This window comes from Phocoena phocoena, chromosome 2 (genome assembly GCF_963924675.1).
Source record: "Phocoena phocoena chromosome 2, mPhoPho1.1, whole genome shotgun sequence".
NCBI classification, from domain to species: Eukaryota; Metazoa; Chordata; class Mammalia; order Artiodactyla; family Phocoenidae; genus Phocoena; species Phocoena phocoena.
In genome coordinates, this window is record NC_089220.1 from 32,738,301 (window position 1) to 32,761,786 (window position 23,486).

The window sequence follows — 23,486 nt, forward strand, 5'->3', positions numbered from 1 at the left end:
CTTACACCCCACCTTTTGGGCAGGATGTGCGCACCATCTATCTCCTTGCCTCACTGGGCCTCCAGCCCTGAGAACCGCACAGAGTCTTGCCTGCACCCAGGGCTAGGCTGAGCTCTCGGCCGTGGTCTTTCCCCTCTTTCCAGCTCTCCTTCCTCCTCCCCTGCTCCTGCAGGGTTCTCTCCTGGGCTTCATGCCCGTTGACACTGGCCTTCCCTGTCTCTGAAGCCTTCCCTGTGTCCTGGCTGGTGATGCTCGGAAGGGAGTGTGTGTGTGCGTGTGTGTGTGTGTGTGCGCGCGTGCGTGCGTGCGTGTGTGTGTGTGTGTGTGTGTGTGAAGCAGCCTGCTTTTCTCCCTCCCAAATCTCATGCCACCTCCCCCCATGCCCTCTTCCCTCTCACTCATCCCTGTTGCAGTCATTTCATGCTCCTTTTGTCCATACATGAGGACAAGGTCACCAGCTGGGGGGATGGGGTGGGGGGGTGGGGATCGGGGTGTGTTCCTCTCATGTCCTGGGTCAGGAGCCTCACCCAGAGTTGCCCCTCCCATCCCACTTTGAAGGAGTCAGGCAACTGCTTACAGCTCAGCAGGCCGATGGGAGGGGAATCTTGCCCCTCTCCCGTGGAAGAAGGAGGAGTCTTTCAGACTCATCGACTCTTCTTGTCTTGACTGTCTCCGTGTCTGGAGCCAGTGGGGGAAAGTGTCCTTGAAACCCACACCCAGTGCCCTGCATCCTCTTCACTGTCTTACTCTTATCAAGCCTTGGGCGGTGGAACTAGAAAGACAGCCGAGTCTAATACATGCGTGCATGCAGGTGTACACGTGTTTGTGTGCCTGTGTGGATACTGCACTTGTACGGATGCCAGTGTGTGTGATGGACGTTCCTAGTCAGATGAGGACCAACTCCCGTCTGACGTGTTGGTTTTGGTTCTCATTCTTTCTCAGCTTTCCTCTCCCCTCCTCTTCCCCTGGAAGGGTTTAGAACGGCTTGTGAGCAACCAGCGTTTGTTTGTGTAGTTTGTTGCTTTAACATTCATGGCCTATTGGGAACTGTTTCTGAGAAACAGCCTTTTGGGGCACGAACCGGACTTGCTGTAGGGGGTTCTGGATGCTTTTAGGAGTAGATGATGCTGTTCGCAGCCTTCCATTTGTCGCCAGCTGGTTGTGAATCTTCTAAGGGAAAGAAACCCCGTTCCTGCCCTCAAGGGATTCACGGTCCATCCGGGAAAACTCTTAATAAACAAGCTCGTGATGCTGTGGCCTAATCTCTACTCTGCTGCAGAGCTGAGCAGCGGGGGGGCGCTGCAGGGCTGCGGGATGTGGAGGCTTTCTCGAGCAGGAGACACTGGAGCTTGAGGGTCTTAAGGGTTGAGTGGTGGGGATCTGCAGCTGAAAGGCTCAGGGAAGGTTGAGGAAGGTGGTCACGGCTTGTGCGACGCTTCGTGGTGTGACGGTGCAGCCTCCAGAGGAGAGCACGTCCGTCCCGCTGCCTGGAGTGAGGACTGGGGGCAAAGCCAGAGTCGGTCGCTGGGGTCAGGGCTGAGCGCCGCGGGGTTGGCTCCCTTGTGTCTGGGGTCCTCACTGGCAGGGACACCAGGGCAGGGAGCTGACTTGGGACATGGAGAAAGACTAGGCAGTGGGAAGCTGTGGGAGGAAGGAAATGGGCAATTCTAGCTAGATTTGGGAAATTTTTGACGAAAAATGTCACAGATGAGATCTTCGTGGCACTCGCATGACTGTAGGTGGTGGGTGGCAGCGCCACGGCGCGTCATTTGGCCTCAGTTGGCTGTTGGATGTCACCGGCATTGAGGCTGCTTCCTCTCCAGACTGTACCTGTACCAGCTAATTTGATGGTGATTTGTAGAGAGGCAGTTTGGCCTGGAATAGCTGAGGGTTTCATTTGAGGATAGCTGAGCGCTCCGGGGCTAATAATCCATAACTTAGAAACAAATAACTAATATAAAACTAAGCACATTGTTTTGTATTACAATGTATAACAATACACCTTAAAGTGGGTCATAAAAAACAAAAAACCATGGAAGGGTCAACACAAATTTCTAGTCATCTTTTCCTTTGGCACTTGGAAGTCATCCTTTGGCCTGTTTCTATCAAATATTTTCTCAGCCCATTTGATGATCTTTATAAAAAGTCCCCAGGAGGCCCACCCGGGAACTCCCCTAGACTTCATCCAAAAGGAGCCCCCTTTGACCCTGGGGCCTCTGAGGGACGGCCAAGGCCCTTAAGGCCCGCAGGATGTATCTTCCAGAATCCCATGAGCACAGGCCTCACTCAGTCCACCAAGTTCACAAATTGACATACAAATCAAAGCTTACGGCCTCTGAGCCCAGGATCTCAAGATGAATCAGGAGGATAACACGATGAAGGTGGGTTTGAGCCATTCGCCATCACAGTGGCAGCTGCTTCTTGCCAATGATTAGGGGCTACCTGTGATTCTTACTTGCTTGACCAGCACGTTGGGCTGGGGGCTTTGCAGCCACCCCACAGTCTTACGTACATGTCAGCACACGGGAGAGCCCTGGCCTCCCCCGGGTCCCCTCCCCAGCCTTCAAGGGAAGTGGCCCCGGTGACTCCGGGCAGATTCCTGGGGACATCAGCCCAGTTCCCATGACCCTGTTCGTTCCGGGGCCCCACATCTTCTGGGACGGGCTCCAGGAAGGAATTTCTCTCCTTGTGGCCTCTTGGGATTCCCCCATGGTTGCTTGTTGGTTCCTTAGAGGAAGGACGATCCGTCAGGAGTTCCTGATGGTCCTGTGAGAAGTGGCCTTGGCATCTCCAGGACACAGTTAGGTTGGGGCACAGCGACTGAGGATCTAAGGATTGACTGCTTGTCTCAGTTTCTTGAGACCTGGGACTCTCAGCTCCCCCTCTGGCCACACCCACAGCTCTCCCACTGGAGGCCCACCCGCCCTGAAACCTCGCCCTGGAGGGTGCAGTGTCTTCGCTTGGAGCTCGGAAGAACCTTTATGGTGATCTCATCCTGCCCCCTCGCACACACACCTGGCAGTCACCCACGCATCACATGATTTGGTGGGCGTGTGTTCTATTTGCAGAGTTCTGCAATGAGAAAGCATTTGCATCTTCTCAGTTGTTCCTTCCCAAGTCAAAGCACCGTCATTCTCAGGAACTTCTTGATGCCTGGCCTCAGTTTATCTTGCTACAGTTGAAACCCGTTTTGTCTTGTTCATCAACCGGGCGCAAGGTCCCGTCTTTCTCCCCCGTAAACCTTTGCCATCTGCAGGGTCACCCTTCTCCAGGGCCCCAGGATGCTTATCTGTTTGCTCATTGGCGTTATCTGCTGCCACCCTTAGGCCATCTTCCTATCACAGGACCCCCAAATGGCTTCGAGTTCCCCTCCCCTTGCAGTTGGGTTAGGATGTGCACAAGAACTGCATTTAAAGATCACCCGAGCAAAGTGGGTTTAGGAGCGCCTGGCCCCTGCCGGTGTCGCGTGCACAGTGCCCTCTAAGCGGGAGAAGCAGTGTCCCCTGGGGTTCCTGGGCATTTTGTATCTGATTGCCGTTCAGTCCTATTTAGTTCCTCTTGCCACCAAGGCCCACATCGGGTGTCTGCTGGCCCAGCACTCGGTGTGGAATGTGTGCTTAGCTTTCCCAGAGGTGCCCGTGCCTGCTTTCTGGACGTCCTGCCTGTGCTGGGTTGATCCTTAATTCCTGCAGCTTCTCTTAAAGTTCTTTGGGCTTTGGGCCAGGAGCCTAGAGAGATTCTGCAGGGGTCCTGAGGGGCCCCGCTTCTCATCAGCACCTTATTCTAGGACTCCCAGATTGGAATTCCTGCATCTCCAAGATGCTGGCAAAGTCAGTCTGAAAGCCTGAGCCTTGGGAGCCCCAGGGTCTCCAGTTTGGAATTCCAGGATGGGCATGGATTTTCTCACCCCTCCACCTGAGCTGAGTATTTCGATTCTACCAGTCATTGGATTAGTTTCTTTCCAACATACATGTTGGATCTCAAACTTAGGCTCTTCTTCAGGGGCCCCCAGTTCAGCCGCTAAGATCTCTGTCTGGGCTCACTTGATCTGTGGGACTCGGCCCGGGCTGGCAGAGAGGATGGCGAGGAGCCTGTGAATTCAGAGTCTTGGGAGGTGCCTTCCAACCATGTGATCTGCAGGGGCGGGGGGAGACGTCGTCACCGCAGGCGTGTGCCAGGCGCTCCCGCTGTCGTGAGGCTGACCGTGTCCCTCTCTGTCTTGTTGCCAGGCCGAGACAGCCGCCAATCGCATCTGCAAGGTGCTGGCCGTCAACCAGGAGAATGAGCGCCTCATGGAAGACTACGAAAAGCTGGCCAGCGATGTGGGTTCCCTCTGGGTTCTCCCGGCCTGGCCCCAGCAAGGCCCCGCCACCCTGCCCTGAGAGACGAGGGGGCCCCAGAACCCGTACCTCCACATCTGTGCCCAGGCACAGTCCCAGGCTGGGTGTCATCCCTCATCCCCAGCAGTCCTCCTAGAGCGGCTTCGGCTCTGCTTCTGCTCTCCCAGAGAGCAGAGGGTGGGTCCGGGGCCAATCTGGGCTTTGGAGAGCCGAGTTCCAGGCTTTTTCTATCACCGAGAGTAAGCCTGGGAAATCCCTTCACCTCTCTGGGTCTTGTTTTGTTTTTCACTTAACAAGTGAAAGCTGTGCTAAGGGACCTCGGAGGCCTTTCGAGACCAGTGAATGTACTGTTGTGCTGGGGGTTTCGCTTGGACTAGAAAAGAAGTATGCGGTTCTGAGAGGATGTGAATGGGGGAGAAATCAGTGCTGGCTCAGGCTAGCTTAGCAGCTGGGCCCACCCAGGGGACAGGACTGGATTTGCTGTTCTGCCATTGGCTGCATTTGGGTTAGAGCTCCACTTGCTTCTTCCTTAGAAGAATTCAGCCCTCTGAACAGCTCAGCCCAGCCTCTCGGTAGATCAGATCTGCCGTCCAGCATAGGGACAACCCAAGTTCTGGTGCCCAGGTGCCTGGGTTTAATCCCTGTGCTACCATTCCACCTTGGTCACCTTGGCAAGTCACAGAACCTCACGGTGCCTTGGTTACCTCCTCCGCCACCTGAGGCAGGATCACAGTACTTAACCCCATGACGACGTAGCTCTCGCCATCATTCAGATGAGTTAGTTCGGGCCACGTGCCTGGTACCCTGCAGGGGATCAGGTCTTTCCTCTCATCACTTCCACTCCTCCTCCATCACCTCATCGAGGAAAACAATCCTTGCCTGTGCCCCAGAGGCCAGCCTCTTCCTTTTTGAGTCAGGGACCCACATTCTAGAATCCTAGAAGGTCGGGTGGCAGGGGCCTCAGAGAATGAGTGTTCACACCTTCATGATAAGATGAGGAAACTGAGGCCCAGCCAGGTAGTAGACCTAGAAATAGAACTCGGGTCTCCTGCTCTTAGCTGAGCCATCTTGCCCCCAGGTCTTGCCTTGGCAGGGCAGGGAGGTTGAGTGATGCTGGCTGTGAGTTAACACACCCTCGCGGCCAGGCTTCATGAGGTCTTTGATTCTCAGAGGGAATGCCCTGGAACCTGGCCGAGTGGCCTGGGGTGGTAGTTGGGAAAGAGTGTGCCGTCAGGAGAGATGCGCCCCCCCCCCCCAGCATCAGGAGGAGAGGGAGGCCAGTCCTTGCCCCCCCATCCCAGCATCCTCCCCCGCTACCTCCAGCTGCTGGAGTGGATCCGCCGCACCATCCCGTGGCTGGAGAACCGGCTACCCGAGAACACCATGCACGCCATGCAGCAGAAGCTGGAGGACTTCCGAGACTACCGGCGCCTGCACAAGCCGCCCAAGGTGCAGGAGAAGTGCCAGCTGGAGATCAACTTCAACACGCTGCAGACCAAGCTGCGCCTCAGCAACCGGCCCGCCTTCACGCCCTCCGAGGGCAGGATGGTCTCGGTGAGCACCCGGGCTGCCCCCACCCTGAGCTGTGCCGGGTCACCATCAAATGCCGCATCGTGAGTGGGGCAGGGCGGGGGCGTGTGCTCTCTACCTGCCCACCCTGCTCCAGAGACCAGTTCTCCCTTCCAGGTGACCGCCCAGGCTCCAGCCCACACTCAGCCATGTGGGGTTCCCTCCCTCCCCAGGAACAGAGCCCCTTCTCTCCTCACCATTCCGGGTCAGACTTGCCCTTCCAGACCCCTGAACATCCACTTGGATCTGCCCCCAGCACCTTCCTCCCTACCCCTCAGAAAAATCATCTTTGCAAACAAAATCCCTCTTGACATGTTGAACCAAACAGGGTATAACAGCAATAAGGATAATTTTCACTTTCACGGAATCTTACTTAAAAATTGTTTTTATTACCTTAAGTAATAGATTTTTTGGTAGGATATTTCAAAGGTATAAATAAGCAAAATTCGGAAAATAGAAATTATTCATAATCTTACTACCCAGGACCAACTTAAAAGATGTTGGGGGGGAAAGAGATTCTTTTAGTCTCTGTAAATGTAATTTTTAAGGGAATCGTAAAGCATGTTTTAATTAATAAGCTGCTTTAAAAGCAACAACAATATATTGTGACCAGGTTTCCATGTCATAAAATTTTCTTCATTTATGTCACTTTATGTTATTTCTCCCTCTTTACCCTCTCTGCAGAATGTGAGAAATTTTATGAGCCAGGGAAACATGTAAAAGAAAATTTAAAATTCAACAGGGTAGAGCTTTTGCCCTCTGCAATGGAGAGTTGATGAGACATGAGCACATAAGGCAGGAATGGAAGGGACGGGGAGAAGCATGCAGACAGCATTGGAAAAGGAAGCAGGATCATGGGGGAACTCTGGGGGACAGGGAAAAGGCTGTGACGTTGTACATGCAGTTTGGAAAACTGCATCCTTTTACAGGATGAATCAGCAGTTTTTAGATGGCCAGAGCTGCTGCTATCTGGAGGGTGCTCTGTGCTTTAAAGCCCCTCCTCTGGGTGGATGCAGTGTGGCCCTTGGCACATGGCAGGGACCTGGGTGGCACTCGAGCTGGGTCAGCCATCACGGCCCAGGGGTGCCCTTGTGCTAACTGTAGGGGATGGCCCTGTCAGTGGCTCCCTGTCTGAAGGCCTGTGGGTTTATGCTCAGTACCTGTTACTATCTCTGGGCAGCTCCTGGCTGGCTCACCCAGGCCAGGGTCCCTACAGGCTCCAGGCTATTATTGCCCAGGGCCCAGAGGCTGGGGCCCATGAGTGGACCCAGAAATGTGGGAAGGCTGGGAGGCTCCCACACCTGTCTGCCTCGTTCAGTCTGTTGCTCTGTCTCCCTGGCTGGCCCTGTGAGCTCTGTGATTGCTCAAAATCCTGTCAGAAGCCAGTCCTGGAGCACAGAGGGCCTTGGGCTTTCTGCCACTGAGCGGCACACCCAACACCCCGTAGCTGGGCAGCCCCACTCTCTGTCCAGGAGGCCTGGTGCCCGGGAGCCCTGGGAAACACCGTGCGGGCTCGACGGGGAGGAGGCTCCTCCTGGAAGGCACGGAGCAGCTCTGGGGTTTCGGGAGGCCAGGCGGGCTGACCCTGTGCCTCCCATCCTTAACAGGACATCAACAACGCCTGGGGTTGCCTGGAGCAGGCAGAGAAGGGCTATGAGGAGTGGCTGCTGAATGAGATCCGGAGGCTGGAGCGGCTCGACCACCTGGCAGAGAAGTTCCGGCAGAAGGCCTCCATCCACGAGGCCTGGACGGATGGTAAGGCCAGCCTAGCCCCTGCCCCCTACTCCAAGGGTCTGGCTTTCATGCTGAACCACCAGCCACAGCTCCTTTTTTTCTTGTTTATTATTTGTTTCGTTTTGTCTCTTGCTAGTTCCTTGACATTAGGCAAGTGCATCAGCCTTTTGGTTGCCTCAGTTTTCTCATCTGTAAAGTGGGGACAATAATAGTACCAACCTCATAGGTTTATGAGGGTTAAATGACTTAATACATTAGATGCACGGAAAAGAGTTCCCGGCATAGCACAATGCTATATATGTGTTAATTATTCTTGTCACTATAATGATTTCTTCTTCCCTGAATTAGGTTGGGGTTCAAACCCCGACATTGCCACCTTGAAGCAGTGCAACTTGGACCAGTGGTCTTGTTTCCTTGTCTATTACATGCAGGTGATGATGTACCCTCCCGGATTAGTTTCCTGGGACTGCAAATTACCATAAACTGGACGGTTTAACAGAACAGAAATGCATCCTCTCACAGTTCAGGAGACTAGAAGTCCTAAAGCGAATTGTCATCAGGGCTGGCTCCTTCTGGAGGCTCTGAGGGGGAGGTTGTCCAATGCTTCTTCCCCACGTCTGGTGGTTGCTGGCAGTCCTCGGTGTTCCTTGGCTGGTAGCAGCATCACTCCAATCTCTGCCTCCATCCTCACGTGGCCGCTTCTCTCTGGGTCTCTCTGACTCAGTCTGCCTCTCAGTTTTCTACTAAAGACACCAGCCATTGGATTTAGGGCCCACCCTGATCCAGTATGACCTCATCTTAACTAATTACATCTGCAAAGACCCTATTTCCAAATCAGGTCAGATTCTGAGGTTCTGGGTTGGACATGAGTTTTGGGGGGACACTATTCCTCTCAGCATACCTCCTCATGGGGTTGTTGTATGCTTATACACCATAACTGCATTTCATGCTTGGTCGGGTGCCTGGCCCATGTAACACTCTCAGTAAATGGTAGCCCTTGATATCTTCCCTCCAATGCCTGCCGTTTTCCTGTTTCCGGCCTCCCATTGTAGTACCCTGGAGCCCTGGCCTTAGCACCCGCGTGTCTCCATCACTCTGACCTGGAGGTTCTTGGGGCCATGTCTGATGTCTGCTTGTTGGCAGCTAAGGTTAACTCCAAAGAGAGAAGATCATACCTGGAATGGTCTTTTCCTCAGAACCTGGGCTGGGGCTGGAGAGGGGGCCATGTGCCGATCTCCTAGGGCCATGCAGCCTTTTCAGCTGGAGCCCCTGGGGCAGACCAACTGGCCAGTGGAGCTCAGTGCCCTAAGACACCCCCACCCAGCTCTGTTGTGATCGTCAGACATTAGGCTGGAGACGAGTAGGGACGGCCACTTGGGGGTAGCGCGGCTTGGTTGGGGATAGGAGTGTGTGCCTGGCTCAGCAGAGGGGGTTTGCTGAGCTTTGTATACAGTGATATGAGGTTGCTGCCCCACATTTACTGTGAATGTACGGAGCTGTTTATCCAAGCGTGGATGTGCGGAGTAGAAGGGGGATGGTGGAAATTGCACCTGTTCACCCACATGCTCCTATCGTGTCCTCTCCGGAGCCAAGGAACAGCTTGCCAAGAGGTACAGAGCAAGGATTGGCCCCGCCAGCTTGCCAGCCACCAGCAAGGTCATGAGAGGTGCTGGCGTGCCTGTAGATGCCGGCACGGCTGCTGGGCACACGTACTCACGCTTGACAGTGTTATTGCCCGCTTACCCGGGAATTGCATTTCTTGAGACTGTCTAAAAAATTAACCCTAAGCATGGCCGAAGTCACGTGTCTGGGATGTTTGCGATGAGACCATCTACAGCGGTGCCGGCTGAGGGCCCTGAACGCCCCATGGTAGGGCGATGAGTGGTTACGCCAGTGACGGTTCGGCCACGCGACAGAATGTCATGCAGCCATCAGAGTGGCTCATGTAAAAGCCGCCGGAGCCAGAGCAGAAACTGATGACGTGCTGCTGAGTATTTTCAAAGCAGGAACCGGGGCTTCCCTGGTGGCGCAGTGGTTGAGAGTCCGCCTGCCGATGCAGGGGACACGGGTTCGTGCCCTGGTCCAGGAAGATCCCACATGCCACGGAGCAGCTGGGCCCGTGAGCCATGGCCGCTGAGCCTGCGCGTCCGGAGCCTGTGCTCCCCAACGGGAGAGGCCACAACAGTGAGAGGCCCGCGTAACGCAAAAAAAAAAAAAAAAAGCAGGAACCTTATTTATATACACCTGATGGTTTCAACACAACATCCATATAAGGCAAGACTGAAAAGGAGTAGATAAGTAGGCTCATCTGTGGTATTTTTTCCCGAAACTTGTCATATTATTATTCTGACAAAGAAAAAGGAGTAAAGAGGAGGAAAGAAGCCCTCACCTCACAAACCAGCCTTCGTTTACTGAGAGGGGCTGAGCATCCCTGATGGGTGCGAACACAGGAGGTGGGAGTGCAGGCAAGGCCAGGTCAGCCCCTGCCCTGCAGCAGCTGCTTCCCAGGGTAGCTGATAACCATTGTCTAAAACAGTCTGGGAGGTCATTTCTCATCCCCTTTTTCTCCTGGGAAACAAAAATCCAAGAAATCCAAGTGTGCCTTGCCCCTAAAAAGGGAGGGCAGTGCACCTGATGATGGGAGAAGGTTCTGGCCACTGATGGCTTATGTGCAGAGTGCACTGGACATGCTACCCACACTGAGCGTAATTGAGGGGAGGGGTTCCTGCCGGGCTGCTGGGGACCAGCAACTATAACTGGAGAAACTCTAAAGATGGGGTATCCCTGAGGGGCTTGGCTTGTTTTTCCCTGGTTATACCACAGGCATAGATCATCGTTTCCTGCTGTTTATAAAGTTCATGTTATGCCCTAACTTCCCCTCCTGGTCCAGCATAGCCTTTGTACATCACCACGCCCGATGGCCCTGACATGCTCCGTGGAAAGTAGTGACTTTCCCGCCCCCGCCCCATCGTGGATGGGTGTTCATCGCATAGGGCACGCCTCCTCGGGATGTACCGGAAGTGGAGCTCCCGGGCCCTGAGGGGTGGGTCGTTGGGGTCAAGAAGGTGGGGCCTCCCGGCTCCCGCCCAGCCTCGTTCCCTGTCTCTGACCCCAGGCAAAGAGGCCATGCTGCGACATAAGGATTACGAGACGGCCACCCTCTCGGAGATCAAGGCCCTGCTCAAGAAGCACGAGGCCTTCGAGAGCGACCTGGCCGCCCACCAGGACCGCGTGGAGCAGATCGCCGCCATTGCGCAGGAGCTCAAGTAGGCCCGGCCCAGCGGGCACAGGGGCGCTGTGGGAGGTGGGAGCGTGGCCTGAAAAGTCATCAGTACGGAAGGCTAAGGACGTTCCCCCCAGGTGGGGAATAGCCTGTGACCGTCCCGTCCCAGGCCTTCGGTCCTCACCTGTAACTGGTGTGGGACCAGAGGACGACCAAGTCTTGGCTCTGAGCTCTCGGCTGGCCTTAGTGGCTTCCTGTCATTGGGCATTTTTGCAGGGTTGGGGTGGGGGCCCTTGCAGAGGAGAACTGGCCTTCGCTGGTCTCCTGCCAGCGGTCTCCTGAAAGCCAAGGAGTTGAGAGTGGGAGGGGAGTCCTGGAAGGTCTTCATGAAGCGAGCACACCTGGCCTTCAAGTGCCACCAGCGCCCCAGCCCCAGGGAGGGGAGAGCAGGCCACGGAAGTCACCTGGGTCATCTGACTCCTCCTGTCTCCTCCCTCCCAGTGAGCTGGACTATTACGACTCACCCAGTGTCAACGCCCGGTGCCAAAGGATCTGTGACCAGTGGGACAATCTGGGGGCCCTAACCCAGAAGCGGAGGGAAGCTCTGGAGGTGAGGGCCCCCGAGGGAGGCAGAGGCCTGCCTTCAGCAACTCTCTTTGCTCTGGGCTGAGAGGCTCCACTGGGTTCCCCGGACCTTCCCCAGGCCTGGCCTGCCTGTGGAAGGCTCACATTGACCCTGGACTTGACCTTTGCCCTGATGGAGATGTCCTAATCGTATCCCATCCTCCCGGTTTAGTGTACTCAGCCCCACCCCAGCTGTTTGAGAACTTTCTTGTTCTCCAAGCCATACTCTCTGGGGCCCAGGCTGGGTGACTCAATTGAGGGGTGGTCCGTACACCCCATATTAAGAACCGGCACCTCAGAGAGAGCCTGTTCTTTCTGTCTGAGTTAGTCTTGGGCTTCCAGACCTGAACCCTTTTGGGCTGGCCGGGAGGATCTCGAAGGCTGTTGGGAACGGGTGGGGGGACACGGTGATTCCGGACATGACTTTGCTAAACACCTCCCCACCCCCATGCCATTGGCACTCCCAGCGGACAGAGAAACTGCTGGAGACCATTGACCAGCTGTACTTGGAATATGCCAAGCGGGCCGCACCCTTCAACAACTGGATGGAGGGGGCCATGGAGGACCTGCAGGACACCTTCATCGTGCACACTATCGAGGAGATCCAGGTGTGCTGCCGCCCCCCCCTCGCCCCCAGAGGCTGGCTCCCCAGCTGCCCACGGCCCACACTCCTGCAGGACTGCCCCTGTAAGGAGAGGACTGAGGCTAGCATTCCCAGGATGTTATAGATTCGAAAGCTTTGCATTTTATTTATTTTGACTCAGTCATATATGCACATGGTATAAAACCTAAAAGCTAAAAAGGCAAAGCAATGAGTTCCCTTCCTTGCCCCCCAGCCCTGAGTGCCCCTCCCCAGAGGTGAGCAGTATGACCACATGATCTCTGCATAGGCAAGCACATTTATTTATTAACATGTTCTTCTCCACACCCCTTTTTTAATGCAAAAAGTTTATTATGTACTGTATCCTGAGCTTTATATCTCTAACCTAACAATTATCTAGGAGCCCATTTCATAGCAATAAGCTGTTCTTTTGTACAGCTGAGGAGTGTCAGACGAAAAAGGTTTTGCAAAGTGTTGAGGAACGTGTGTTGGGGGAGGTCACCTGAGGAGCAGACCTGGAGCACCCCTTGTCCCCAACCTGACTGTGGGGTGGTGAGCGCCCCCCGGGGGGTTGCTGCTGACTTCACCAGTCCTGAGTGTGAAGCTGTCTGCACCTTCCCGTGGCCAGCCCAGCCGTCTTGGGGCTCAGCCGCGAGAGCCCTGGCTTGATACCGCTGGGCCTCCCAGCTGGTGTGCGGCCGGCCTCCGGTGGCCCCTCCACCCACCTCTACCCAGGGGCCTGCAGGTTTCCCTTGTCTCCTCTTGCCCACGGGAGGCACCAGTGAGTGGGAGGGACTTCCCTCCCAGTCACTGTGCTTCTCCTGCATGCCCGTCTATGTCCAGGGACTGACCACAGCCCATGAGCAGTTCAAGGCCACCCTCCCCGATGCTGACAAGGAGCGCCTGGCCATCCTAGGCATCCACAACGAGGTGTCCAAGATTGTCCAGACCTACCACGTCAACATGGCGGGCACCAACCCCTACACAACCATCACGCCTCAGGAGATCAACGGCAAATGGGACCATGTGAGTCCAAGGGCTGGGTGGGGTGTTGGCGGAGCCACTGTAAGTTTCAGAGGGGTGGGGATTCTTGTCTGTGTGTGTTGTTGATTTTCACTGACTTTTCATTGATTTCATTGTCACATAGTAAGTACTCAGTATCTGTCAAGTGAATGAATGGCTGAATTTCTAGAACAGGTCAATGTGTTCACTCTATTACTGACTGGCCCTTTCCCTTCACGGCTCTTCCATTTCCTCTTCTGAAGTGGGGGCAGATGGCTGGCCCATCCCAGTGTCCCATGATTGTTCCTGCCCCAGGTACGGCAGCTGGTGCCTCGGAGGGACCAGGCTCTGATGGAGGAGCACGCCCGCCAGCAGCACAACGAGAGGCTACGCAAGCAGTTTGCGGCCCAGGCCAACGTCATCGGGCCCTGGATCCAGACCAAGATGGAGGTGGGGCCCATCGTGGGGAGCAGGGAGAGGGTTTCCACCCTTCCCAGCACCATCCCAGCCATTCAGGCTTGCCCTGTCTCCTCTGGGACGGGACCTGTGGGGACTGTGGAGTCTGGTCTGCTGCCCTGTGGGTGGGGGTGGAGTCTATGCGAGGAAGGCCTGTGGGGTGATTCCGGTGTCTGGTTTGAGAGCAAAGACCCACACAGGGGCACCACTAAGGAGTCCTTCCCACGGAAGGAGCGGTACCTAGGTGACTGGCTCGGCTTGCCCTTTGGCTTATGTGGCTGACCAGGTCTCCCTTCCTCCTGAGTCGTGAGCTTGGTCAGACAGGGTGATCTCCCCAGAGAGAGAACTGAGCTTTGGGCAAGCGTGGAATTTTTTGCTGAATTGTTGGGCCAGGTATGGGGGTGATGTAGATAAGGAAGGGACACTGTGTGGGTTAGAGCATGGTGTCCCTCTGAGCTCCTTGAGGGCGGAGACCACATCGAGTTCATGTTTGTGTCTTCCCTGCATCCCACCCCCACCTGCTTTATTAGCACATTGTGCATAGTAGGTGCTCGGGATATATTTGCTGAGTTGAACTGAGCGCACAGAAGGTGCCTTTACAAGCAAGGTGTGTTTACATGGATGAAAGACTGACAGAAACGGGGACTAGTTCTGGACCACGGAGGCAGGTGGGATTGAGGTGGGCAAGACAGGCATCCTAGGAACAGAACAGCAGGAGCACGGCCACTGAGAAGGTAGGTGAGGTGCGCTGAGCCTGTGAGGGACCCAGCTCAGGGAGAGTGCCCGAGATGGATGGTAGCCGGGATTAGGCTTCAGAAGGGAGTTGGAGCAGAGGAGTGAACATTTACATTAGCAGCTGACCTTGCATCCCCTTCCTGAGTCTCAGAGGTGCCCGAGAGACAGGAGCTATTCAGCCGGTGATAACATTATCCTTTAGGATGCTGTTTCCGTGCCAAGAATCATCTGAGGGGTTGGTCAATGACCTGGGGGCCCCAATCTCCACCCCAGGGACCCAGAGTGGGGCGGTCTGACAAGGGCCTCCTTCCCGGGTGAGCAGGAGATTGGGAGGATCTCCATTGAGATGCACGGGACCCTGGAGGACCAGCTCAGCCACCTGCGGCAATACGAGAAGAGCATCGTCAACTACAAGCCCAAGATCGACCAGCTGGAGGGCGACCACCAGCTCATCCAGGAAGCACTCATCTTCGACAACAAGCACACCAACTACACCATGGAGGTGGGTGGCACCAGCCTGGCTTCTCCAGAGAGGGAGCCCCAGATCCCCTTCTGGTTCACCATCCTGGGCTGGGGCAGTGGTGGGGGGTTACCCATCATCCAAGAAAACTGGCCATAGTAGGATACACTCTGGCTTTTAAGTGAGGGGCTACTCGCTTCTCCTCACTCCTGGAGCGCTGGGTCTTCAGTCCTCAGTGCCTTCTGAATATTCCCGAGGAGCTTGTTGAGAATGCAGATTGCCAGGCCCCGTCTCCAGAATTTGATCCACTAGGTCTGGGACGGAGCTCAGTAATCTAAATGTTTAACAAACAGCCTGGTGATTCTGAGGCTGGTGGTCTCCGAACACTGGCTTGGCATCTGCTTTCTAAATGACCTACTTGTTTTGACCGTGAAGGCCTGTGTGTGAGGTTATGGAGTTGGATATTCAGGGAATTACCCACTTTTTTGTCCTTTAGTTTTTCCTGCTGCCAACTTTGCCCTCCTTCCTGACCTGACCACACTGGTCATTCTGGTCTCTGCCATCCCGGGCAGGGACCACCACCCTCCTGTGCTTCCCCCTTCATCATCAGGGTCCTCTGTCCTGGTGGGTTGTCCTTGTCCTGGTTCCCCTGCCCTCTGGCGACACTGTAAATCCGGACAGAAGGCCTGGTTCGATTGCTTTGGCCATTTTGGTTGTCAGGGGAAGGAGTAGGCAGGGGTGGCCCAGGCCTGGGACCCCTTTGCTGACAGGCCCTGCCCACCCGCAGCACATCCGCGTGGGCTGGGAGCAGCTGCTCACCACCATTGCCAGGACCATCAACGAGGTGGAGAACCAGATCCTGACCAGGGATGCCAAGGGCATCAGCCAGGAGCAGATGAACGAGTTCCGGGCTTCCTTCAACCACTTCGACCGGGTGAGCCCCGCCCCCTGCACTCGCTTAGGGCAGCCCCGGTCCCTCCTGCCCCAGGGCCCTGGAGGGCAATGCCCAGCACGTGGGCCTGCTTCCTGGGCAAGTGTGGTGGGGGGGGGGGGGGGGTGGCCGGGAGGAACTGCTGTCAGCCTGCCCTGACTCTGCACCGCGAGTCTTAGAAGCTGTCCTGGTGTCCCATGAGCTTCCCCGCTTTCCTGGAGAGAGTGCTCGCATTGTGAGTTAAGCAGAGCCTTTGACCCCGACCCTTGGTCTCCTGCGACCAGGAGTCAACCCCCCGGAGCCAGGCTGCCACAGCCTCAAGGGAAGGCCTGCTGTCTCCTGGCTATGGGGCCCATCCCTTGCCTCTGCCTCAGGACAGAGCAGGGGCTCCCTCCTCCCCTGCCCCCACCTCCCACCCCAGTGTAGCCTCTGGGACACTCTGCGGGGCTGTCAGAGTTGTCAGTCCTGGGTTCTCCTCCTAGCTCTGGGACAGGACAGTTCTGCGTGGGCTGCCCCTCCCATTGCCCTGGGGCTTTGCGGTGGCCACAGGGGGTGGGAGCATGGTCTTAGGTGCTGCCCACCCCCCCTGCCTGCTTCACTGCCCTCCAGGCACCTGGGTGGGTGGAACCCTCCTGGAAACCCCGGTCTGGGCAGCAGGGCCGGAGGTGGGCTGGGCACTTGTGAGGCAGCTGCTAACCCCTGTGGCTCACCGTGCTCCCCTGTGGCCTGCCTTCCGGAGCAGGGCTGAGTGTGCCAGGGAGAGGGCCCCTGGGCCTCGTCTGTGTGTCTAACCGTGTGCACTTTTATTTCCCCTCCTCCCCCGACCCTCCACCCTCCGCCCTCCCCATCCGCATGCCTTTGTCCCTGTGTCTCCCCACACTCGCTACCCTCCACCGGGGCATGGCCCACCCCTCCCCTCACGGCCTCCACCTCCCTGGCACCGCATGGCTCGCTGGCTGGCGCACGGCGGCCCCAGGATCACTCCGGCACGCTGGGTCCCGAGGAGTTCAAAGCCTGTCTCATCAGCTTGGGTTATGATATTGGCAACGACCCCCAGGTACTCGCCTCCTGCATGGAGCATGCTCAGGGGTGGCGTCCGGGGCGAGAAATAACGCGTTTCTCCTTTTTCTTTTCTCTCTCTGTCTGGATCTCCCTGTCTCCCCTTTCCTGTGGGCCGCGGGGCTCGTCTTCTCCTGCTGTCCCCCCCTGGCCCGTGTCGGGCTCCTCCCCCCACTACTCCGACCTCTGCCCTCGGTTGTCTTTCGTGGGAACCTGCTCGGTGCCCACCTTCCTCTCTCCTCGCTGCTCTCCATCCTGTGGACGGATTTTTGCATCTCCCTGCTCTGTCTTCCTCCTTCCTGTGGACTTTTCCCCCGGATGTGTATTTGCATCTGCTCCTCCTACGTTCCTGTCCCCTTCCTGACCCTCGAACCGTACACCTCGACCTCCCCTCTGGCCACCTGGGCCATGTCTTCCTGGCCCTCGGCCGGCCCTTCCTCCTTGTGTCTCGGTGCCACTGGCCCCACAGAAGAAGACAGGCATGATGGACACGGATGATTTCCGCGCCTGCCTTATCTCCATGGGTTACAACATGGTAATGTAAACCCCGCTCTCTGGCCAGGGGCAGCCAGCTGACTCGAGAGGCCGAGTCCTGGCCGTGGCGGGCTGGAGGCCCTCAGGCTCAGGGTGCCCTCCCCAGAGGGGCCTCAAGATTCTGGTCCGTGGGGAAGATGGCGCCCTGAGGGCTGAGCCCAGCCGCAGGGCCTGCGTGTGTCCCAGAGACCTGGCCTTCTCGCCTCTCTCTGCTGGTTTATCTTTTGATATTTACGGTGGACGTGGGCCTTTTCTCTCCCACTGTGGATGGTGGGGCTGACCCCAGGGCTGCCGGGAAGGACTGGTGGTGGGCGCTCTGGGTGGGGCTTGGTTCTGCTTCATCTCGCATGAGGCGTGGAGATTTCCACCTCTGCCCGTGTGATGGCTCCAGCCAGGCCTGCTGCCCCTTTGCCGTTTCCTCAAGCCCCTCCCCAGCCTCCTCAGCTGCCAGCCCTCGTGCCGGCCCTCTGAGCGGGACAGGGGCCTCAGCCAGGCAGCCCGGCGACGCCTGGGCTGTGGTGCAGAGTGCAGAGCCCACGGGCCGCCCAGCAGAGGGGCAGGGGCACAGGCTTTAGAAACAGGGAGCCCAGGAATAAATCCCAGCTCTGCCGTCACCAGCTTGGGGGCCCGGATGAGGTGAGGGGAGCCCTGCCCTACTGTTGTAATGGTTAAGTGAAGGAGCTCACGCGAGTGCTGTGCCCATGTCTGACACATAGAAAGTACAGTGTGGTGGAGGCAGACCACCCAAGCTCAAGTCTCAGCTCTTCTCCCTACTGGCTGTGTGACCTTGGGCAAGTCACTAAGCCTGTCTGGGCCTTAGGTTTCTCATCTGGGAACCTGATGGAAATAATAAAATAAATACCTACCTCATATGGTTGTGAGGAGGGTTAAATGAATTCTGCACAGCACTTAGAATAGTGCCTGGTATATAGTATATGCTATGTGAGTGTTAGCCATTGCTGTCGTTAATTATTATCAGCATTATCAGTTTTGCTCCAAGAGGAATCAAGGCATCCGTAGAGGGTGGGAAGCCTGAACTGGGCCTTCACTATTGGGTATTATGTTCCTATCATGCCCTCAAGACAACCCAGGTTAGGTCAGGGGTCTGCTTTGCCCTCTCTAATAGCCTCAGGCTACTCCGAGCCCGCAGGGGCTTGAGGTCCATAGAGAGAGGAGACCGTGGCTGAGAGGATAACAGGCCTGGGGTTGGCTCTTCCCTCCAGGGAGAGGCAGAATTTGCCCGCATCATGAGCATTGTGGACCCCAACCGCCTGGGGGTAGTGACGTTCCAGGCCTTCATCGACTTTATGTCCCGTGAGACGGCTGACACAGATACAGCCGACCAAGTCATGGCTTCCTTCAAGATCCTGGCCGGGGATAAGGTGGGTCTGCTGTGGTGTGGGCACCATGCTGGGGCGGACTGATATGGAGGGGTGGTCGTGAGCACCTCCACTGCTCTTCCTTTTCCCCCCACCCCCACCCGCGGGCCTCTTTGCTGTCACCTCTACCCATTTCTGTAATGTCTTGGGATCAGCTAAGGCATTAGGACACAGTGTTAGCTTAAGGGGGTCCCCTGCCAGGGACACTGCATGTCATACTTGTGATGAGATACTGGTGACGAAATGATGGGTGGCAGAGGGCAGTCCAGTCAGGTGGAGTGTGTGAGTGGGTGATGAAAGGTCCATCTGGGAACTTGGACTTCGCCCCTATATCATTCTGCGCACAAGGTATGGCATATAGGTGGGGAGCAGGAAGGAAGCGTGTGTCTCATTTTTCTACCCTGAGCAGCAGTCAGCTTCAATTTTCCAAATCTCCCAAGTTCCCTTCAGTGCCCTGCTTGACAGTGGAAACGTGGGAGCATCCAGGGGAATTTTGGGGCAGAGACATCTAGAGGCCAGATTCCCTTTCTGAAAAATTCACAGGATAATCCTTATGCCATCCTTCCTTAGCCAATAGGGAGTATAGTTTCCGCAATGTTGTAATCTATACGGAAATAAGGACTCAACCCACAAAGTGGTTCCTAAAGGTCTGACTTAAGTTCGAGGACAGCATGTTAGAGTCAGCACTTTGGAGCTGGAAGGACCCTGAGAAGCCACCTCCTTGAAGTGACTCATTTTGTAGAGGAGGTCTCCGGGGCCCAGAAAGGGACCTGGTCTTCTGACTTTTGAAGTGACCTGAGGGCCAGTGCCTCCCTCCTTCAGACTGGCTCCTGGGGGACTCTGGCAGAAGTAGGGCATAGGACGGGTTCCCGCCTTGTGGGTCAGAGCCCCTGAGCTCCTTTGGAGCCTCAAGCTCCCAAAAGAAGTAGCTTCCAAGTAGACTTTCATGGGCAAGTCCAAGGCGGGGAGAAAGTAGAGACCCAGACTGGGAACCAGGCCAGGTGGGGTAAGGTCCAAATTTCGCAAACACGGTTCAGATAGCTGTCTGTGGCAATGATGCTATCTGATGATGATTGATGCTCATGTAATTTGCAGGACTTGGGTGATGTCCTCGGAGCCCAGCTGAGTGGGTGTGGGGGGCCCTACTCTGTCCCACCAGATACGGTGCTGCTGATCCTGCCTGTGGCCGGGGTGGGCTAGAGCGATACGTGGAAAGATTACAGGTGCAGTTAGCACTTCCAGTTAGCTTGGAAACCGCCTCAAGTAGTTATAGAAGTGGAAAACTTATAAGGGGACTTAAACACACACACACACACACACACACACACGTATATGATTATATATGTGTATATGTATATATATCGTATGTATTTATATACATACGCATACATATATGTATGTGCGATATACATGTGCGTGTGTGCACACATGTTACACGTATGTATCGTACATGTTTATACACGCATGTATATGGTCGTATATGTATATTTATACACGCATGTATATGGTTGTATGTGTGTATATGTATCATATATTTATATACACACATGTATACGTTTATATGTGTATATGTATATATAGCATACGTATTTATATACACACATGTATATGGTTATATATGTGTATATGCATATAGTACATATTTATATACACATGTATATGGCTGTATATGTGTATATGCATATATATCGTATATACACGTGGATATGGTTATATTTGTGTATATGTATATGTATCGTATATATTTATATACATACACATACATATATATGTACATATGAATGTGTAATATACGTGTGCGTGTGTGTATGTACACAACACACACACGTATTTCTATATCCAGAAGTATGAGGACAGGGCCAGAACGGGGATGGAACAGGGTACCTAATGTCATGAAGTGAGGTTTACGGCCTCTGGCCTTTGTGGCCGCTTTGCTTTATGGCCGCCCTGACCCGCCGTCTTGACCGCGCTCTCTCCGCAGAACTACATCACTGTGGACGAGCTGCGCCGTGAGCTGCCGCCAGACCAGGCTGAGTACTGCATCGCGCGAATGGCCCCCTACACCGGCCCCGACGCCGTGCCAGGTGCTCTGGACTACATGTCCTTCTCCACGGCGCTGTACGGCGAGAGTGACCTCTAACCCCCTCCCGCCGGCCCACGCCCTTGCCCCCGTCCGCCATGCGCGCCCAGCCCTGCGCCTCAGCTGTCCCCCCTCTCCCGCCCGGGTTTAGTTCGCGCTCCACCTCCAAAGGGGCGAGCTGGACCCAAGTGGCATCGAGCCTCCCAGACCGCGAAGTGACAGTTTACAAAATTATTTTCTGCAAAAAAGAAAAAAAGTTACGTTAGAAAAAGTAAAAAACCACATATTTTATTATAGAAAAAGTATTTTTTTCTCCACCAGACTTAAATGGAAAAGAGGAAAAATTAACTATTTGCACCGAAATGTTTTGTTTTGTTGTGACATAGGAAAATAACCAAGCACAATGTTATATCCATCCTTTTTATCGATTTTTTTTTTTTTCTATCTGTACCATCTGCTGTATTCATTTCTCCAATCTCATGTCCACCTTGATGTGGAGTGGGGGGGTGAGGGTAGGGGATAATCTTGTCAAAGGCACATTGGTGCATGTGTGTTTGCTAGCTCACCTGTCCGTGAAAATATTTTATGATATTAAAGAAAATCTTTTGAAATGGCTGTTTTTTTAAGAAAGAGAATTTATGTGGCTTACCTTCTCATTTTTAAGTCCAGAGGTGTAATTAGCCTATTTATCAGCACACCCTTTTTTTTTTTTTTTAAATATTGCTCATTAAAAATGGTCAGGGGCTTCCCTGGTGGCGCAGTGGTTGAGAGTCCACCTGCCGATGCAGGGGACACGGGTTCGTGCCCTGCTCCGGGAGGATCCGTGGCTAGGCCCGTGAGCCATGGCCGCTGAGCCTGCCTGTCTGGAGCCTGTGCTCCGCAACGGGAGAGGCCACAACAGTGAGAGGCCCACGTACCGCAAAAAAAAAAAAAAAAAAAATTGGTCAGGACAGGGGCTTCCCTGATGGGGCAGTGGTTAAGAATCCGCCTGCCAATGCAGGGGACACGGTTCGATCCCTGGTTGGGGAAGATCCCACAGGCCGCAGAGCAGCTAAGCCCGTGCGCCACAACTACTGAGCCTGCACTCTAGAGCCCCCGAGCCACAACTACAGAAGCCTGCGCGCCTAGAGCCCGTGCTCTGCAATAAGAGAAGCCGCTGCAATGAGAAGCCCGCGCACCGCAGCAAAGAGTAGCCCCCGCTCGCCGCAACTAGAGAAAGCCCGCACGCAGCAACGAAGACCCAAGACCCTCGCAGCCAAAAATAAAATTAATTAATTAATTATTTTAAAAAAGCAACACTAAAAAAAAAAACGGTCAGGAGAAAATCGGCAAGCGTGGCCCACTTTGATGCTGCTTGGCACACACCCTATTAAAGCAACAACACTCCCATGTCAGCTCTTTGCTTGCTCCTTGCTTACTGTTTTACAGAATTGTGTGTGGGGTCGATGGTGTGGGGGCACCTGGACCACCCCTAATATGCTCTCGACCTTGGCACGTTCCATCTTCTTACACTTCAGTTTCGTTTTTAAAAGGAGAAGGTCGTTTCCTCACGAGGCTCCCATGAGTTAAAAGTAGACTCCACCTTCATTTGTTTCCCACAGCATCAAACAGCTCTGTAACATCTATATGCCCCCCTTCCTTTTATTTTTGCCGCAGGGGACACATTCTCAGAGGCATCTCGTCCCTTGCTATTCAGACTGTTCCGCAGACGGCCGCTGTCCAGCATCACCTGGAGCTTGTTGGAAATGCAGGCTCTCAGGCCCCACCCCAGACCTTCTTGAATCAGAATCTGCCTTATTACAAGGTCCCCGAGACATCTGTGTGCACTTCTGTAGCTTCTCCTGTTTTTTCCCCTTACCTGTGTTTCCTCCTCGAGGTTATCAGGCAATGAAGACTGCCAATAATGCTACCAGTAATAGTAACAGTGCAGTGATTTACAGAAATGTAACTTAGCAATGGAAGCTAAAGGTCTGTGTTCCAGTTCTGGCTGTGTCTGGGAGTAAAACAGTTTGGTGTAGTGGTTACAGGGAGTTGGGTCTGTGGAGTCTGACTGCCAGTGTTCCAATTCATGACTGCCATTTACAAAATGGTTAACTGTGCACTACAGTTCCCTTATTTGTTAACAGGGAATAATAGTGCTGTTGGAAAGTTGATGCTGTAATACACAGAGCTCCTAAAATATTAGGGCCTATAAATGTTAGCTGTCAATCTAAGTTTCGAGGGATTCGCTTGAAGGATGTCTTAAAAAGAGAACCCTGAACATGATACGTCCCCTCATATAAGAGGACTAAGCCTAAATCAGAACTTACTGAACTAGAGCCAAAGATAAGTTCTTCAGTGTGAGGCCCTCTTGTTCAGGAATTAGTTCTATGAGTTTCTGGAACACACCTGCCCTGGAAAAGAGGCAAGGCTGCTCAGGAGAAAAGACCTGGGGAGAGTGGTTGGCTTTTGTTTTGGTAAACATTCCTATAGGTTTTACCACTGGCTGGTAAGCCAGTAAATGCTCAAGGTGGGTCTGCTCTGACTGCAGCTCTGAGGGGAAAACTGTGGAAAAAGGCCAGAGCCTGCTCTCAAAGTCTTTGGAGAGGCCGGTAAGCAGGATACGTTGTTTTAGCTATTTACATGCAAGTCTACCCAAGGGCATGGTGGTATAGGAGTTGAGGAGAGGGAAACTGTTCCAGTCAGAAAGTTTCCTAAACTCAGGGTGTAAGTTCTTTAATAAGCTTCAATTCCAGGGACTTCCTGGTTAAGACTCCATG

At 54.5% G+C, this 23,486-nt stretch overlaps 1 protein-coding gene across 11 annotated transcripts in view; it reads left to right on the forward strand.

Moving 5' to 3' along the window:
* The window catches only part of ACTN1 (actinin alpha 1), a 95,729-nt gene extending 74,391 nt beyond the window's left edge, over positions 1-21,338 (forward strand). Inside the window, exons 9-22 of one of the 11 annotated variants that reach the window (XM_065900233.1) lie at positions 4,230-4,322; positions 5,664-5,894; positions 7,517-7,664; positions 9,140-9,153; positions 10,734-10,909; positions 11,368-11,476; positions 11,958-12,098; positions 12,935-13,117; positions 13,409-13,543; positions 14,607-14,786; positions 15,532-15,678; positions 16,652-16,732; positions 18,492-18,650; positions 20,629-20,787. In XM_065900233.1, coding sequence (XP_065756305.1) covers positions 4,230-4,322; positions 5,664-5,894; positions 7,517-7,664; positions 9,140-9,153; positions 10,734-10,909; positions 11,368-11,476; positions 11,958-12,098; positions 12,935-13,117; positions 13,409-13,543; positions 14,607-14,786; positions 15,532-15,678; positions 16,652-16,732; positions 18,492-18,650; positions 20,629-20,787 — 1,956 coding nt within the window. Of the gene's footprint in view, positions 1-4,229; positions 4,323-5,663; positions 5,895-7,516; positions 7,665-9,139; positions 9,154-10,733; positions 10,910-11,367; positions 11,477-11,957; positions 12,099-12,934; positions 13,118-13,408; positions 13,544-14,606; positions 14,787-15,531; positions 15,679-16,651; positions 16,733-17,203; positions 17,270-18,491; positions 18,651-20,628 lie in introns of all 11 variants that reach the window. The other 10 variants (XM_065900239.1, XM_065900228.1, XM_065900251.1 and 7 more) reach the window with 10 other exon arrangements.
* The last annotated feature ends 2,148 nt before the right edge of the window (positions 21,339-23,486 follow it).